Source organism: Aspergillus caelatus, assembly GCF_009193585.1.
Source record: "Aspergillus caelatus strain CBS 763.97 unplaced genomic scaffold BDV27scaffold_427, whole genome shotgun sequence".
Classification (NCBI taxonomy): domain Eukaryota; kingdom Fungi; phylum Ascomycota; class Eurotiomycetes; order Eurotiales; family Aspergillaceae; genus Aspergillus; species Aspergillus caelatus.
In genome coordinates this window covers 1-19,025 of record NW_022475690.1, presented here as the reverse complement: position 1 = coordinate 19,025, position 19,025 = coordinate 1, and the positions used below count along the sequence as shown (strand labels likewise).

Below are 19,025 nucleotides of genomic sequence, written 5' to 3'. Positions count from 1 at the left end.
AAAAAAAAAAAAAAAAAGAGAGAGAGAGAGAGAGAAAGAGGCAAAAGAAAAAGTAAGCACCTGCTTTGATCGCAGAATCGATTGGAACAGAGCCATGACGGCCATGTACCTAAGGATTGGTAGTGTGCGGAATGACCAGTTACTTAGTGGTGGCGAGCCGCCTCGTTACCCATTCATGAACAAGATCATAATAGTGGCTTCCAAGGAAAACAAGGGAGAAAACACCATTGTGATCAACCAAGGCAGCTGTGTGGATACATACGTAGGTATAATGTCTATATTCCTTGTTAATATCAGCACTAAACAGTCTTTACCCACTACGGTGATTGGGTTAGAGCTTACTTAGGACCGACCCTCCTCTTCCCCTGTCTAGCCTAGACCAAGATTTTCGTTGTTGATGACTGTGATTCAACGAGTTTGAGACGGAGCCCACTGGCTAACTATTTTTGGGTTAAACCAGTCGAATTCAGTGGTTAGGAAGCTTCGGGAGTATCCTTCATTCCCCATTATAAGGTGGAGTGTTGAATTCTCCTGTACCTTGCAAGTTGCTACTAGTCTAGTTTGGCATGTCAGCGGCTGTGGAGATCCATCAGATCCCGACGGTTCAATTAAAAGTTTTCTCATTCTGCGGGACGGAGAGAACTTCCACCCTGCAACCCCAACCGTACTCGATCTAGGTAAAGAAGCTAACTTAGTTACCTGGCTTGTAATAAAACGCCTGTCAAGCTACTAGTGCTGATCTTGCTGCCGCTATTATAAGAGCCACATTGGTTCAGAGGCCTTGATTTACCTAACTTGGTATCTTAGGGTTGGGCATTTATTGTCGACATGCAGTAGTAGCACATGGATGAGAGACATTGAGGCAAACGCAGACATTTCTTTTTCTTTTCCTCTTTTTTTTTTTTTTTTTCGTTTTCGTTTACTTCCAAATTTATTTATATATATACTTTTTTATTTTTTTTTTCGATTGTTCACTTTTTCTTGATGTACGTTCCTCCTGAGTGGGCGGTACCCGCAACTAATGATAACTCTGATACCTCTGTGCTGAGTAGATACTGACATCTATCTCCCTTTATTCCCCGGGATCTTCGATCAGTAAATTTAAAATAAAATCGGCTCAGATCTCCGCAGCAGGAAAATATTGTGGGGCTAACATCCTTTCACCCTAGACATCCCCGATTGGGTAATATTCGTTGTCGGAGTCAGTCGGACTTTGCTCGCAATTAGCTAAAATAAGAAAATTACGAGGTGTGACAGATATCGGCCCGAAATTATGCAGACCATGGATTTACTACGAGTACTAGTGTCTTCACCCCCTTGCAGCGCGTGCATCGACGTTTAGCCAACAACCTTCTCCATCTCGCATGACGTTCATATTAACGGAAAAAACTGCTGCTAATGGGGAAAAAAACACAGAAGATCACTTTGCCCGTGTGAAAATTCGATGACGGAAATGTCACTAGGCCAATCGCAATCCAATTTCCTTCGGACGCCGGCTCCAAATATAGGCACCTGGCAAGAAATATTTCCGTACAATATACTTAGCGACGGTGAAATCGTACACGTCAACCAAGGGATGACCTAGCAAAACCTGAGGTTGTATCTCCGAGCGACCAAGACATTCTCATGCTCGTAGATTTTAGTCAAGCGAGCTAAAACTATGCTACCCTAACACTATATGCGAACATCCTTTAATTGCTACCAATTGAGTTCGAACATACAGTTCGCCACAGTGATTACCAGTTAAGCAAGGGAAATATCCGAGAACTTAGTGATCCATATTCTAACCACCTTGGGTTCCTGCTGATCCAACATATCTGCTTTGTTCTATCCCCATCGGACTGATGGTTGAAAGGGTTATTGATTTACTTCCTGAAAAGAAGGTTGTGATCTGCTCTCTCAGATCTGTAAGCGAATGTAACGGTGCATAAGAGAATTATGCAGCTAGGATGCTGCAATACGATATCTTATGCACTCTGTAGGAGTGAATATGGTAGCGAGTCTAGCGACATGATGCCCACGAGATGTTTGCGTGGGCCCAATGAAAAACCTCCGACATTACCCAGCTGCCTGAACGGGAAAGGAGCTTCTGTTCCGACCAGCAAGTCACCTGGTTAGGTACCTGTACCTACTGCCATCCATAAGCATTGCGGCAGGCTCAGCTACGACTCTTCCCTGCTGATGCTTCCAAGTTCTGAGAGTGGATTCTCGAAGAACCCACTTAGTCTGGTGAGAAATATTCCTTCACCTATGAGGAACTGGCCTCCTTCAAGAGTCCACTAAAGTGAACTCGGTTATCTTTTCTCTACCGAGTATTTGATACCTACCGAATCTAGGATCGTCCATATTACTGATCCAGTCTTGTTCCAGACCGGGAAGAACTCCAAGGATTACGATGGGGCAACTTCTTGCATGGGTGTTACATCCAAGCCATTCAGCCTTTAGTTTTATTGGCGTTTTTCTTTCTGTCTTTTCTTTTTCCAACTCTCCTCTCCTGACTATGGGTCCACTATGTGGGTTACCATTTCCTGGGCTTCAAGCCATACCGGGGGGTGCACATGGGCCCAGGCCCCCTGCAGAAGTTCGAAAGCCCTAAACTTCGTTCCGGACATCGCCCGGACTCACACTAAAGCAAGGGAAGATAGGAAACCGTTAGAAGCTCAGTGGCTAACAATCAAGGCGTTCATGTTTTGTCATTGGTTCTTGGTACCTTCGTGTTCTTCGGATGTAGCGTCTGCGCAAAGCCTTAGCGATGTGATGAAGCCCTTTAGCTCCATTGATCTATTTTCGTCGAAGCAAATTTTAAGACCCCATGATAATATCCCATGATTTCAAAAATACAATTTAAAAGTGTGAAGGAGTACTGTGCGAGCTGTTCAGCTTCTCTCATTCCTTTTTACATATCTCTATATTCCTAATATCTAATACATTTGTCTCTGCGGGGTTTCGCAGATAGTTACTGACCATCATGGCCCACTCTACCCAATGCTTTTTGCCAAAGTTCGGTCCTTTATCTGAAAGTCCTAAACAGCCTATGTCGATGAGGACGAGGACAAGCAGTTCAGTAACCACCCAGTTGATTTCGGCGTGGCAGGAAGGACAACTGGACGCTCTATTACAAACCACGTGGGCCTTGGTCCTTTATCGCTATACTGGCTCTGGGGATATTTGCTTCGGCTACCAACACCCGACTGCCGATGATTTTGCGACCCATTTCTCTGATAGTGCAACCATTTGTACATACAGGCTCTCGGTCAGCGAAGATGACTCTATCCGAGGATTACTTGAGAAAGCAAAGGGTCAGAGTGACCTCACAAATTCCGCTGAGAAATGTGGAACCCCAAGTGTGGTGACTGGAAACTTTCGACTGTATAACACTCTGATGATGATCCAAAATTGTCGTGAGACGACAAGAACCTCGACAGATACCCCAGTACAACGAATAGCGGCTATCCCCCTCCCTGATAAGGTAAATTGTATGCCATAAACTTCTTTGGAAGGAAGCTACTAACATTTAATTATCAGTGTCGTATTCGCCTTCACGTAAAGGTCTTGCGTGAAGATATCGCCATCTTTATAGAGTGGTGGAATAACGACATGTCTGCCGAGCAAATCAAAAGCATGTCCAACTATTTACAGCAAACTTTAACCCGAGCTCTTGAGGCAGATGACACGGTAGTGAGCAAGCTAAGCGGCATATTAGAAAGCGATTGGGCTCGCATCTGCAAGTTTAACGCTGTGAATCCGGAGAGCCACGACCGCTGTATTCATGAAATCATCCAGGAACAGACACTTCTTCAGCCCGAGAGCGAAGCTGTGTGTGCATGGGATGGAAACTTGACGTACAGGGAATTGGATCTGTTGGCTTCCCAACTTGCGTATCATCTCCAGGCGCAAGGTGTTGGGCCTGAAGTTCGCGTAGCGCTATGTTTCGATAAATCCGTAAGTGTCCCGAATAGCCTAACACCCCGAAATAAATTGCTTTTTGTTCCCCATTATCCTGAAAATGTCACGGCCTTTTACCTTTATCATTGCAAGATTCTAACAAGTGCCTACAGAAATGGAATATTGTGGCAATACTTGCTGTCTTAAAGGCTGGTGGTGCTTTCGTGCCCTTAGATCCAACACACCCGGCATCTCGTTTACAGTCCCTTGTTCAATCTGTACATGCGAGGGTTATGCTGTGTTCCAGAAATCATTCTGAGAACTTACGGGCAGTTGTAGAGCACTTGATACCACTAGACAGTGATACCTGGGAAGAACTTTCGATTCCCCGCGGGGATGTAAGCCTATTGACGGAAGTAAAGGGTTCCAACGCAGCATATATAATCTTCACCTCGGGATCAACAGGAGAGCCAAAGGTTTGTTTCTCCCAATCGTACGAGAAGGAATACTATCCAAACTAACGTTCATAGGGCACTTTGATGGAACATAAAGCATACGTATCCAGTGCGATGGCTCACGCACCACAGCTCCGTGTCTTTTCCAACTCACGTTTACTACAATTTGCGGCACATACATTTGATGCCAGCTTGGTTGAAATCCTGACGGTGTTGTTGGTTGGGGCTTGCATCTGTGTGCCAAGCGAAGAAGCACGCTTGAACAACATTACAAAAGTAATCAACGACTTGAGAGTGAACCATGCTACTCTGACGCCATCGTTCGTTGACTTTATCAATATATCGGATGTTCCAAGACTTGAGACTCTTGTGCTCGCCGGTGAGGCAATGTCTCAATCGCACCTGGAAACATGGTCCAAAATCAATCTTATCAATGGGTTTGGGCCCACGGAAACTGCCGTTACAGCTGCGGTTAATTCAAACGTCACTATATCCTCTGATAGCAGGGATATTGGTCTTCCCACGGGAGTCCGTTGCTGGATTGTAGATGCAGATGATCACAACCAACTTGTCCCTGTTGGTTGTGTTGGAGAAATGCTAGCTGAGGGACCTTCTCTAGCTCGAGGATACGTCAATAATCAGCAAAAGACTGCCGAGGTTTTCATTTGCGACCCATCCTGGACGAAACGCCAGGGTGGAGGTTCTGGCCGGAGATTTTATAAGACCGGCGATTTGGTAAGGTATAACTCTGAAGCTGGTTCGCTGATGTATATAGGAAGAAAGGACACACAAGTAAAGTTTCACGGACAAAGAATTGAGTTGGGTGAGATCGAAGACAACCTGAACACTGATTTAAATATAAAGCACAGCCTTGTATTCCTCCCGAAGTCTGGGTTCTCTGAAGGCAGAATAGCAGCGGTAATATCTTTGTCTATCTTCGAAAACATTCCGGACTCAGAGCTGGCACCCCTGAGACTGCTTGGGGATTCAAAGAAGAATTCTATCATCTCTCAGATACGTGATCGACTGTCGGCGCGCTTACCAGCGTATATGATCCCCACTGTGTGGTTGTGTGTCGAGACTTTGCCAATGCTTGTATCCGGCAAACTGGACAGGAAGGCAACTGCAAATTGGGTTGGCAACTTGAAAAATGACCCAAATATTCAATTCGCTAAGAATGACCCCATGCATAACGAGAGCAGCACTCGGTCTGAAAATGCGACAGAGGAGCAACTGGCTTCCATTTGGAGCCGCGTCCTCAATGTCCCTAGAAGCCACATCAGCCTCGATGAGAAATTTCTTAGTCTCGGAGGTGACTCTATTGCCGGATTAACATGTGTTGGTTTCTGCGCAAAGCAGGGAATCGGCATCACAGTTCAAGATATACTTCGGAGCAAGTCGATTAGGGACTTGGCAACCCGTGCAAAATATATTCAACAGCCAGCATCCTATGAGGAAACAGTCGAGAAACCCTTCTGCCTTTCCCCAATTCAAAAGCTTCATTTCATGGTGCGCCAAGAGGGTCAGGGACATTTCAACCAGAGCGTGCTGACACGCTTGAATCAACAAGTCGACGAGTATGACCTGCGCCGCAGCATTGAAACACTTATTAGCCGCCACTCTATGCTCAGATCACGATTGACTGACTTGGGTACTGAAGGATTACAACAGCGTATTACAGAAGATATTGCTGGCTCTTACCGTTGGCGTATGCATGATGTGAACTGTCAAGATCAGATTGAGCATGCCATTGCCGATAGCCAGTCAAGCATCAATGCTTTCACTGGGCCCGTTCTCGCAGTTGATATGTTTAATGAAGATGGAAATGACTTTGTTTTGTCTCTTGTTGCGCACCATCTTGTTGTCGATATTGTTTCGTGGCGGATCATTCTGGAAGACCTGGAAGATTTACTTTTGAACCCGGATGAGGCTACATATCAAACTGGCTCTCTTCCTTTCCAGACTTGGTGTCAACTGCAAGCAAACAAATGCCAGGAACCGAACATGGTCTTGGAAAGCCTTCCTCCGCCAGACTTCGCCTACTGGGGGATGGAGAAAAGTCCTATGTCTTACGGTGATGTTGATTGCGAAACATTTGAGGTCGATGCAGAGAGCACGCATACTCTGCTGATGGACTGTCACCAAAGTCTTCAGACTGAGCCTATTGATGTGTTTCTCGCCTCACTTTTGCATTCTTTCCAGCAGACATTTAGTGACCGATCTTTACCAGTGATCTACAACGAAGGCCACGGTAGGGAAGTTTGGGATTGTGGAATAGACATTTCGCGTACTGTTGGGTGGTTTACCATTCTGCACCCAATAACCTTACAGCACATTGTGGAAGATGATCCGGTGAAAACTCTCATATTTGTCAAAGATCTCCGTCGAAGTATTACGGATAATGGCAGACAAGATTTTGCACGGCGCCTGGTTGGCGATGCAAAAGACCGTGGTCATCCTAGTCCCATGGAAATCTCATTCAATTATGTCGGCCAACACCGAGACTTGCAGAGACAGGATGGCCTCTTCCAGCTTATGAATCAGATGGCCGGAGAGACCGGTCGAGGTGGAGGAGCAGCAGACTTTGGCGAGAAAACCCCCCGATTCGCCCTTTTTGAGATCTCTGCGATGGCTGTTCAAGGACGGCTGCGTTTTACGTTTTCTTTTAACAGATATATGAAACATCAGCAATCTATCCGAGATTGGATCTCAAACTGCCATGATATGCTCAAACATCTCGGTCCAAGATTGCAATCCCTTGCGCCAAAACCAACTTTGAGCAATTTTCCAATGCTTTCCTTGACGTATGAAGAACTCGAAACGATATTCTCAAGCAGATTGCCTAGTGTTGGAATTAGGTCTTTTGAGCAAGTAGAAGATATCTATCCTTGCTCGCGCATGCAGCAGGGTATATTATTGAGCCGTTCTCGAGACGAAGGACTCTACTCTGTGCATGACACATTTGAAGTGAAGGGCTCGAGGGGTGAACCTGATCTCAACCGATTGGTGTTCGCTTGGAAAGAGGTTGTTATGCATCACCCAATGCTACGGACCATATTTGTGGACAATCTCACGAGCCGGGAGCTCTTCTGTCAGGTGGTCTTGAAAACAATCGACTGTCAGCCGAGCATTATCAGATGCATGGATGAAAGTGAGGTGCTCGCTGCGTTTGATGAGCAGGGACCAATGACCTATGTCGGATATCGACCACCTCATCGATTTACTATCTGTCAGACTACTGCTGGAAAGTTGTTTTGCAGACTGGAAATCAACCATGTTTCCATGGATGGTTCTTCGATTTCGATTATAGCCCGAGACTTGCAGCTGGCCTACACTGGAAAGCTGCAAACACACCGCAGACCGATGTTCAAGAACTTTCTGCGTTATCTGCGTGAGCAAGATGACAGTACCGAGTATTGGTGCTCGTATTTGTCAGACTATAGCCCTTGTCATTTCCCTGTGCTTAACGATGGCATCCTCTCTGAAAAACAACTCCGAAGCATTCGTCTGAACGTCAACTTCTACAACGAACTTCTAGAGGCGTGCGAGAAGAGTGGGGTAACTTTGTCAACTGCCATTAGCACGGCCTGGGGTCTTACACTTGGTCAATTCTGTGGCTCCAGTGATGTTTGTTTCAGCTACTTGGCCTCTTTGAGAGATATGCCCGTCGAAGATATTGAGTCTATTGTTGGGCCGGTTATAACGCTTTTGGCATGCCGAATGAAGATATCCGGAAATGGTGTGCTTGCAGATGTCCTACAACACGTCCAAAATGGCTATATGGAACAACTATCCCACAGAAACACGTCGCTGATTGATATACAACACGCTTTGAAACTCTCCGATACGACGTTGTTCAACACTGGCGTCTCATACAGGAAGCTTCCACAGCGCAAAGAAAACGCCGAGGAGGTGCAGTTCGTGGAGGTAGGATCAATCTACGATCCTGCAGAGTTTCCCATTTATGTCAACGTCGAGGTTTCTGACAATGACGCACACATCGACCTGAACTATTGGACGACGGCTTTGTCAGATGGCCAAGCAGAAAATGTTGCTAGCGTTTTCCTCAAGGCTCTGGAGAACATTGCCCATTATCAAGATAATAAGGTCAGCACAATAGGTGATATCGACTTTTTCAGCGAGCACTTTTGCGCAAAACTATGCCAATGGAATGCGACGTTGCCAGATAGACCTGAAAAGTGCGCACATGAAATCATTCGGCAACAGGCATTATCTCTTCCTCTATCAACCCCTGCAATCTGTTCCTGGGACGCGAATCTCACATACTCAGACGTTGAGCACCTTTCAACTCGACTCGCTCAGTATCTGATAGGTCTCGGAGTAGGGCCCGAAGTATTTGTCACTTTGTTTTTCGAGAAGTCGGCTTGGTATGTCATTGCACAAGTCGCTGTGTTAAAGGCTGGCGGGGCATTTGTCTCCTTGGATCCAAGTCATCCAGAAGCTCGACTACGGGGCTTAGTAGAAGACATTGACGCTCATGTCATGTTATGCTCAGTTAAGCATACCGAGAAAGCGTCCAGGCTTTGCAACACTGCATTTGCGGTCTGCGAAGCAACAATTGATGGGCTTACAATTCCAGCAACCATTATGCCTGCTTCTACTCCAAACATAAATCATGCAGCTTATGCTATTTTCACATCCGGTACAACAGGAAAGCCAAAGGTGTCAGTCATTGAGCATATATCGCTTGGAATAGCTGCATCAACATTCACCGAGATTTTCAGAATGGGCCCGGGGGCTCGTGTCCTTCAATTCTCGAATTACATATTCGACGTCAACATCTTGGAAACCATTATAACTCTTATGACGGGTGGCTGTATTTGTGTTCCTAGCGAAGAAGAACGATTGAACGACTTGTCTGGGGCAATTAATAGGATGGGCGCCAACATGTGCAGCTTGCCACCATCCGCAATAAGTACCCTGAATCCAGGATCTGTCCCGTCATTAAAAACACTCATTTTTGGAGGAGAAAAAATGACAAAGAGTTATGTTGACCGCTGGGCGGACAGGTGTGTCATAAATGCATACGGGCCTTCGGAAGCTACTGTGGCGGCGACGGCAAGCGTAAAAGCAGATGGAGGAAGACGCCTCACTGAGGATTACAATTCCATCGGTACTGCATTCGCTGGAAGGGCTTGGATCGTTGATCCTGTGAATTACCACCGTCTCCTCCCTATCGGAGCTATTGGCGAACTGGTTCTGGAAGGCTGCAATGTTGGACGTGGCTACCTCAAAAATGTTGAAAAAACTAAGGAGGTCTTCATCACAGACGCTCGGTGGACTGAACATAGCGGACTAAAGGAAATATTCAAGAATAAGGAGCGCATGTACCGCACCGGAGATCTTGTTCGGTACAATACTGACGGCAGCCTCGGTTTTATCTCGCGTAAAGATACCCAGGTCAAACTCAATGGCCAGCGGGTAGAATTGGGAGAAGTTGAGCAACAGTGCGTCGGTTACTTGCCAGCTAACACACAGGTTGCCGTTGAGGTGGTTACTCCAAAAGCGAAAACTGTGGCGAAGTGTCTTGCTGTTTTCTTCACCGCTGATGATTATGACGAGAATGAGTCAGACCTACTGCTTTCCATGGATGAAACTACAGTGGGCATTGTGAAGAAGCTGCATAGCTCCTTGAAAGAGTCCTTGCCGATTGTGATGATACCGAAGCTCTTCTTCCCCGTACGTCGCCTACCACTTGCAGCAACCGGAAAGCTTGACCGCAAGGGGCTTCGTGCCATGGTTGAGCCTCTGTCAAAAGAGACACTGATGCAATATACTACTTTCAGCTACGGTTCTAGACAAATAGCCGAAGGTGGAGCTGAAGGCAAACTTAGGGCTTTGTGGGAGGAAGCATTGGGGCTTGCACCGGGCTCTGTCAGCACTGGTGACAGCTTCTTCGGAATCGGAGGTGATTCTCTCTCGGCTATGAAGCTTGTCGGCGCTGCAAACTCTCAGGGCATTGCACTGACAGTAGCCGACATATACGCAAACCCTATCTTGGCAAACATGGCGAAGATCTGCGAGCCTTCGGAAGCGGCACCGGACATGGTGACAGTGGAGCCGTTTAGTCTTCTGCCTTCTTCGGTGCGCAAAGAGACCTTAAAGGAAGTTGCTGACCAGTGTCAAGTACCTGAAAGATCAATATCCGATATCTACCCATGTAGTCCGGTACAAGAAGGTCTCATCACCCTCTCAGCTAAGCAGCAAGGAGCCTACATCGCTCGACCAATTTTCAAGCTTACAAAGGATGTTAACTTGGAGCAATTCAGAGCTGCGTGGCAGCAAACCGTGAATGAACTCGATATTCTGCGGACCCGTATTGTACATACGGACTCCATGGGATTCCTTCAAGTTGTGCTCAATGAGGAAACCATTTCCTGGACTACTGCAACAACAGTCGATGATATCATGGATGACACACCAGAGCTGCCAAATCATAGTGGAGGATTGCTGACTGCCTATGCAATTGTCCAGTCTGGAGACTCCTCTTCCCGCTATTTCATTTGGACAATTCATCATGCATTATACGACGGATGGAGTGTGCCATTGGTTCTCAAGAGGGTGGAAGAGCTGTATAAGGACCCTTCCGCTACCGGCTCCGCGCTTCCGTACAAGCTTTTCATTAGCCACCTCCAGGACAAGGATTTGTCCGAGTCGGATGACTTCTGGAGAACACAACTTGCGGACATCTCGTGTTCACCCTTCCCCCAAATTAAGGCTTCAATGCCGGATGCTGTACGTGTTGGAAATCGGCATCACAGCAGTGTAGAGATCGGCCGGACCCCAGAGAGCAAAGATTTGACTCTACCTGAGCTGATTCGCGCTGCATGGGCCATTGTTATCTCTGCTCATACTGGTTCCAATGATGTCTGCTTTGGTGAAACACTTATGGGAAGGAATATCAGTCTCCGTGGAATTACTGAAGTCGCAGGGCCTGTCCTCACAACAGTCCCTACACGCGTACAGGTTGACAACGAGCTCTTGGTCACTCAATTCTTACAGAAAATACGCAAATTAACCACAGCGATGATACCACACCAGCACTCTGGACTCCAACGGATACGGAAGCTCAACGATAACACGTCCCTCGCTTGCGAGTTCCAGAATCTTTTGGTCATACAAACAGAAGAGAACACCATGAATGGAGACCTGTGGGTTCCAGAAAATAACCAAACCAGTGGTGACTTCTTTACTCACCCACTTACCGTTGAATGTAAAATCAGCGGTTCGAGGCTGGTATTGACTGTCCATCATGACGAGATCGTTCTCGACAGCTGGCAAACTGAAAGGCTCACGAACCAGTTCACACATGTGATACACCAGTTGCTCACTTTCTCTGAGAAGGACATCAGAAAGGTGGGTGACCTTGATGTAGCCAGTCCCCAAGACAAGAAAGAAATCCTCTCTTGGAACCAGCGACAGCCAACTCGCGTTGATAGATGTGTTCATGATATCATCCGGGAAAAAGGCGCTGCACAGCCTGAGGCCCCGGCTATTTGTGCCTGGGACGGTCACCTTTCTTATAGAGAGATGTATGGCTATGCATCTTCATTTGCTGCCTATCTTAACACCCGTGGGGTTGGGCCGGAAACACTAGTGCCGATTTGCTTGGATAAGTCTGTATGGGCGATAGTCACCATACTCGGTATTCTTATCGCAGGTGGAGCGTTTGTGCCCCTGGATCCTGCCCACCCAACATCGAGGCACAAAGAGATTCTGGAAGAGATAGAAGCTCAGGTTATTCTCTGCTCCCCTCAATACCGCAATCACTATGCAGGCTCCGTTAAGATCATTGTCCCTGTCAGCCAGGAGACTATAAGAGCTTATAGTGCTCTTACAAGGAAGACCCCGAGTCCTAATCGTGCTACACCATCAAACATGGCTTATGCAATTTTCACCTCAGGGAGTACTGGCCGCCCCAAAGGTATTATCATCGATCATCGCGCACTGGCAAGCAGCGCTACAACTTTCTCACCCATTGTGCACCTGAATGAAAGCTCTCGGGCCTTCCAGTTTGCTTCTCTTACATTCGATGCTGCAGTCATGGAAGTACTTGCCACATTGATGCATGGAGGTTGTATATGCATTCCAAGTGAAGACGAGCGCTTAAATGACGTCGCCGGTGCCATTCGGCGAATGGATGTCTCCTGGGCTTTCTTAACCCCATCGATCGCAAGCATTATCGAGCCATCCACCGTCCCTTCTCTGAAAGTGCTTGCATGCGGTGGGGAGAAACTGTCACGGGAAGTAGTCCTGAAGTGGGCCCATCGTGTGAAACTGATTAATGGGTATGGGCCAACAGAGACAACTATTTTCGCTGTCCTGAACGATGTAACCCCAAGCACCGATCCTGCTTGCATTGGCTACGGCATCCCGTCCACGTTGACGTGGGTTGTTGACCCTGAAAATCACAACCGGCTCTCTCCTTTGGGGGCCATCGGAGAGCTGGCTTTGGAAGGTGCCGCTCTTGCAAGAGAATACCTCAAAAGCCCGGAGAAAACGGCGGATGCTTTTGTTAATGAGCCAATGTGGATGAAAGACTTTCCCTGTTCCCTACCTTCAACCAGGAGAATATACAAGACTGGTGATTTGGTACGATACAATCCAGACGGTTCTATTGAATACATCAGCCGTAAGGACCATCAAGTCAAAATCCACGGCCTCCGTATGGAGCTTGGTGAAATCGAGCATCGCCTTTCCGAAGATCGTCGTGTGCGTCACGCCGTTGTGATACTGCCAAAATCGGGGCTCATTCAGAAACGCCTGGTCGCGGTCTTATCTTTAGAATCTCTGAACTCAGGGAACGGTCTCAATTCCGACGGAGCATGCGAGCTTATCAGCCAAGATCAAATGGATGCGGCATATTCTGAACTTCAAGAGATCCAGAAAAACCTTGAGTCACAGTTACCCATCTACATGGTCCCTCAAACATGGGCAGTGATCAAAAAGCTTCCCATGCTGGTCTCTGGAAAGCTAGACAGGAAAAAGATAACAGCTTGGATCGAAAAGATTGATGAATCGACATATGATCGTATAATGCAGGATTACGATAACATCAAGCGAGGCAATACGGAGCACAAGAATGAAGAGGACAACGACTCCATTAATGTTCTCCGTGATATATTCACCCACGTGCTCAACATCCCATCCTCCAAGATTGATCCTAGCCGGTCATTTGTTAGCCTTGGTAAGTGTATTTCTATTCATCCGCGAAGGACAGGAAGCTAACTTTCCGCAGGAGGTGATAGCATTACCGGCATGGCTGTTATTTCCAGGGCTCGTAAGCACGGACTCAACTTGACGCTACACAATATTCTTCAGAGCAAGTCGATAACGGAGCTTGCTCTTATCTCCACTGCCATAGTCCAAACAGTCAGACACGAAGAGAAGTCTGGTGAATTGTTCAACCTTTCTCCAATTCAGGGATTGTTTATGCAGACGACCGATGAACTCCAGGGCAAAGCTCGCTTCAACCAAAGCATGACAGTCCGCCTTATGAAACGGACAAGACCAGATATTGTGAAGAATGCCATCAAGGCGGTTGTTGACCGACACTCTATGTTCAGGGCAAGATTCAGCAAGAACTCTGATGGAAATTGGAAACAGACAATCACCAAGGTATGTATAATACTATTAGTGTGACCCTAATTTTCCTAGGCTAAGCAGTTCTCACAGAATATCGATTCATCTTATCGGTTCCGGACTCATTCCATCAACAGTCCAAGCGACATGTTGCCTGGGATCGCGGAAAGCCAGCAGTGTCTGGATATCCAGAACGGGCCAATATTCGCCGCCGACCTATTTGAAATTCGCAGTCATGAACAAGTTTTATTCGTGGTAGCCAATCACCTTTGCGTCGATATGGTGTCATGGCGCATAGTCCTACAGGATATGCAGGAATTCATTGAAACCGGTACCCTGTCCTCTGACAAGCCGCTGTCATTCCAGAGCTGGTGTGATCTCCAAGTCGAGAATAGTAAACGAGAAAACGGTGTCATTCAACTACCTTTCTCTATTGAGCCACCAAATTTGACCTACTGGGGCATGGCGAATTCACAAAATCTCTATGGTCATGTCAAGATGGAGTCGTTCACGCTGAACGAAGAAGCTACTGCTTTCATCCTTGGCCGCTGCCATGAGGCTCTTCGAACAGAGACCGTTGAGGTTCTGCTCTCAGCGGTCATTCATTCCTTCCGTCGAGTATTTGCCGATCGGAACATCCCCACGATCTACAATGAGGGCCATGGTCGCGAAGCCTGGGATGCCAGTATTGACCTCTCTAGAACAGTTGGCTGGTTCACAACAATGTGTCCCCTGCATGTTGACGAAGGCTCAGGTATGGCTAAGTGGGAGAGAATTTGCAACATGTTACTGACTAGAGACTAGATATTATTAATACTCTAAAGCGAGTCAAGGATACAAGACGCAAGACCGCGAACGACAGCCGGTCTTACTTCGCCCAGAGTCTCCTCCATCCAGCAGGCAATAGTTCTACAAGCTTTCCAGTCCCCCTAGAGGTAGTCTTCAACTATCTTGGTCAACTCCAACAGTTGGAACGCAAGGACTCCCTATTCCAGCATTATGGCAGCGCATTCGATGCCGAAACATTTGAATTGGCAGGAGACATGGGACCCCAAACGCCACGGTTTGCCCTCTTCGAGATCTCCGCGATCATCATCAAGGATAGGCTCCATGTCTCTTTCACATACAACCGAAACATGCAACACAGATCACGCATCCAGAGCTGGGTCTCTGAGTGCAGAAAGACCCTTGAAGAGGATGTTCTCTCTCTCAAGGATTATTCGCCCGCGCCAACTCTCAGTGACTATCCTTTACTCCCGACAACCTATGCCGGATTGAATGATCTTGTTAAGAAAACTTTGCCTAGGGCGGGAGTTGAAAGCTGGGATAGGGTTGAAGACATCTATCCATGCTCTCCGGTGCAGGAAGGTATTTTGCTCAGCCAACTTCGCGACCCACATGGGTACATGTTCCACGGTATTTTCGAAGTACGTTCTCTCCAGGGTAATCATATTGATTCAGCATTACTCCGAAAGGCATGGGCAATGGTTGTCAGCCGACACCCGGCCTTGCGTACGTTGTTCATCGATAGCAACTACAAGGATGGGACATTCGATCAGCTGGTAATTAAAGCATCTGGCGATGATGTTCTCGAATTAGAGTGTGATGAGTCGCTTGCATTCGCTAAACTTGATCAAGTCAAGCTTCATGATATAAATGCCAACAGGCGCATAAAGCTTCCGCAGCATTTGACCGTTTGCACGACAGACTCTGGGAAGGTGCTCATGAAGATTGAGATGAACCACGCGATCGTTGACGGTGGCTCAATTGACGTTCTCTTCAGGGACCTAGCATTGGCATACAACAACCAGCTCCCTGCAGGATCCGGTCCCCGCTACAGTGACTATATCAAGTACACCAGGAGCCAAGTACATGACAAAGCGCTGAAGCACTGGAAACAATATCTCACCGGAGTCCGGCCTTGCCATTTATCGTTCTCTGCTAAACCAAGCGGTGATCGTCAGCTAGGCTCTTGTTTAATGAGCTTCAACGGTTTCGGTGAATTGCAAAAGTTCTGTGAACACAATTCTGTCACTCTTGCTAACCTGACACTTTCGGCCTGGGCAATCGTTCTTCGGAGCTTCACAGGCTCAGACGACATTTGCTTTGGTTATCCTTCCGCTGGTCGTGATTCTCCGGTTCCTGGAATACACGATGCTGTTGGTATTTTTATTAACATGGTGTGCTGCAGAGTCAAGTTCAACTCGGGTCAGACATTAGAAGATATCTCCAAGTTGGTACAAGGTGATTATATTGGAAACCTTCCACACCAGAACTGCTCCTTGGCACAGATCCAGCATGAGATTGGTCAACAAGGACAGTCACTTTTCAATACAACTCTATCAATCCAGAATCGCTCCGCTCCTAAAGACTCCAGTGACAAGACCATATCCTTTGAGATGCAAAGGGCATATGATCCGACCGAGTATCCTGTTACTGTGAACGTTGAAACAACTAAGGGGCGTGAGGGTATCATGCTTAGATACTGGACGGACACAGTGTCCGACAGTCAGGCGAAGGGCTTGGCGGATGCTATTGCTAAAGTCTTTACGTGCTTCATTGAGAGCCCGTCCAGACTGGTATCGGAACTCAAGCTTGCTCCAACCCAGAATCCCTCGGCTATGAGTAACTCCGCTTTGATGGACTTGGTCGGACTTAACAATGATGCTCTACGGAAGTTGATTGATATCTGTGTCAATGAGATCATTACTCGAATGCTCAAGGAGGGAGCGCTAGCTATACCTACCGTGCATGAGCTTCACGTTAAAGCATCAGAGGGTTCATTCCGATCGAAACAGGATCTTTCCGACTCTACGCTGACTTTGACCAACTACAGTAGAGCGTCAACCGATACCAGGGAATCAACCGACCTTGAGAAACGGCTCTGGACACTGTGGAGCTCTGCACTGGGCCTGTCGCCCAACATTGTCAATCGTAAAGGCAGCTTCTTCAAGCTGGGTGGTGATAGTATAACTGCTATGAAGATGGTTGGCGCCGCTAGAGAGGAAGGCATCTCGCTGAGTGTAGCAGATGTCTTCGGCAATCCGGTGTTCAAGGATATGCTGGCCATAGTGGTCGCTAAGGATAGCGCAGCAATGTTTGAAACCCATACACAGGTCACTCAGCTCAGCGAGAAGGTCCCGGAGTCACCGGTCGTCATCACCCGGGCGGCTTCACCTGACGAGATATCTGTGCTGAGGCCTATGCCGATCGACGATTCATCTTTGCAGTCCAGCATCTGCTCCAAGATTGGTGTCTTCAGAGGTGGCATTGCGGACGTTCTTCCCGTTACCGACTTCCAGGCTATGTCTATCACTGCAAGTCTCTTCAAGTCCAGATGGATGTTGAACTATTTCTTCCTTGATGGCAAGGGCCCATTGGACATTAGACGACTAAGAGAAAGTTTCTTGCGGGTGGTCGACGCTTTCGATATCCTTCGTACAGTGTTTGTCTGCTTCCATGGCCAATTCTTCCAGGTCGTCTTGAGAAAGATGCGACCAGAAATCGTTGTTCACGAGACGGAGAAAAGTCTGGACGAGTACACTGAGTCCCTACAGCAGCGTGACCGAGAACAGGATCCCCGACAAGGCGAACAATATGTGCAGTTCTACGTCGTGAAAAAGAAGAACACCGATCATCATCGTATCCTGATCAGAATGTCGCACACTCAGTTCGATGGCATCTGCCTTCCACGCATCATGTCGGCCATCAAAATGGGCTACGAGGGTAGCCCTATTCCCCCAACGTCCTCGTTCTCAAACTACATGCGCATGCTCCCTGGAAGTATCACACCTGAGCACTATCAACACTGGTCGACACTTCTACAAGGCTCTAAGATGACCGATATCATCAGAAGACAGACACCCAATAACTTCCAACACATCGGCTCTTTCACGGCACAGAAGAAAGCCATTGAGATCTCAGCCACAGTCATCGGCGACGTGACCCTCGCGACGGTCATGCAATCAGCCTGGGCCATGACACTGGCCAAGCTCTCCGCACAATCCGACGTGGTATTCGGGCTCACAATCAGCGGCCGAAACGCAACAATCCCGGGTATCGAAAGCACCGTCGGACCATGTCTCAACATGATCCCAGTCCGAGTCAAGTTCGGGGACCGGTGGACCGGCCTCGACATCTTCCGCTACCTCCAGGATCAACAAGTCGCCAACATGCCTTACGAGTCTCTGGGATTTAGAGAAATAATCCGAAACTGCACTGACTGGCCTGACTCCACATTCTTCACCACCTCCGTCTTCCACCAGAACGTTGAATACGAAGGCCATATGCAGCTCGACGACAACATGTACCGCATGGGCGGCGTCGGCGTCGTAGACAACTTCACCGACATCACAGTAGTATCCAAGCCAACAGGCGACGGCAAGCTAGACATCACGCTCGCCTACTCCCAAAGAAGCGCAATCGCCACGCCCTTTGCCACAAAGATCCTCGACATGCTCTGCGAAACCGCCCACAGCCTAATCACCAACCCCCAAATCACCCTCCCATCCCCATCCACCCTCCGCTCGCTACCCTGCCAGGTCATCGACGACGTCCCCAGACCAACAGAAGAGCACTTCCTCACCTCCAACCTCAACAGCAGAAGTATCTCCGAGCTCCTCGTGCACTCCGACATCCTTAACAAAACCTGGCAACAAGTCCTCCCCACAAAAAACCCGGAAACACTCCGGCCGCCCTTCCAGCTCAATTCATCGTTCTTCGGCCTGGGCGGCGACATCTTCAGCATGGGTCAACTGGCCTGGTGTCTCGAGCAGGAAGGTCTCCAGGTTCGACTTGAGGAATTGCTCGAGCATCCTACGTTCCTGGGCCATTTGGCTGTGCTGGCGTTGCATAATGCCAAACAGGAGAGCTTGGTCGAGAGGACGAGAACTGTTGAGAGTAGAGCTCGTGTTCCGTCTGTCTCTGTCAAGGGTAGGACCAAGAATACCAATTGGAATCCTCTTGGTAAGGCTGTTACCTTGGCTAGGAGATTTACTACGAAGTGGAGTTCGAAGGCTTGATTATATTGTTTGGGGGGGGGGTTAGTCGGTTGATGGCCGGCCTGCCTTCATTATCCCTTTC

The 19,025-nt window shown here is 47.8% G+C and overlaps 2 protein-coding genes across 2 annotated transcripts; both read left to right on the top strand.

Annotated features, from left to right (window-relative positions):
* Positions 1 to 2,174: 2,174 nt before the first annotated feature.
* Positions 2,175 to 2,738, top strand: BDV27DRAFT_139043 (uncharacterized protein). Its single transcript, XM_032069363.1, has one exon. The coding sequence runs from the start codon at positions 2,396 to 2,398 to the stop codon at positions 2,594 to 2,596; it is 201 nt and encodes a 66-aa protein (XP_031920689.1). The 5' UTR covers positions 2,175 to 2,395; the 3' UTR covers positions 2,597 to 2,738.
* A 119-nt stretch (positions 2,739 to 2,857) lies between these two features.
* Positions 2,858 to 19,025, top strand: nrps1 (nonribosomal peptide synthase Pes1). Its single transcript, XM_032077720.1, has 7 exons — positions 2,858 to 3,469; positions 3,526 to 3,942; positions 4,059 to 4,361; positions 4,416 to 13,548; positions 13,600 to 13,979; positions 14,037 to 14,697; positions 14,748 to 19,025. The coding sequence occupies exons 1-7, from the start codon at positions 2,969 to 2,971 to the stop codon at positions 18,962 to 18,964; spliced, it is 15,612 nt and encodes a 5,203-aa protein (XP_031920688.1). The 5' UTR covers positions 2,858 to 2,968; the 3' UTR covers positions 18,965 to 19,025.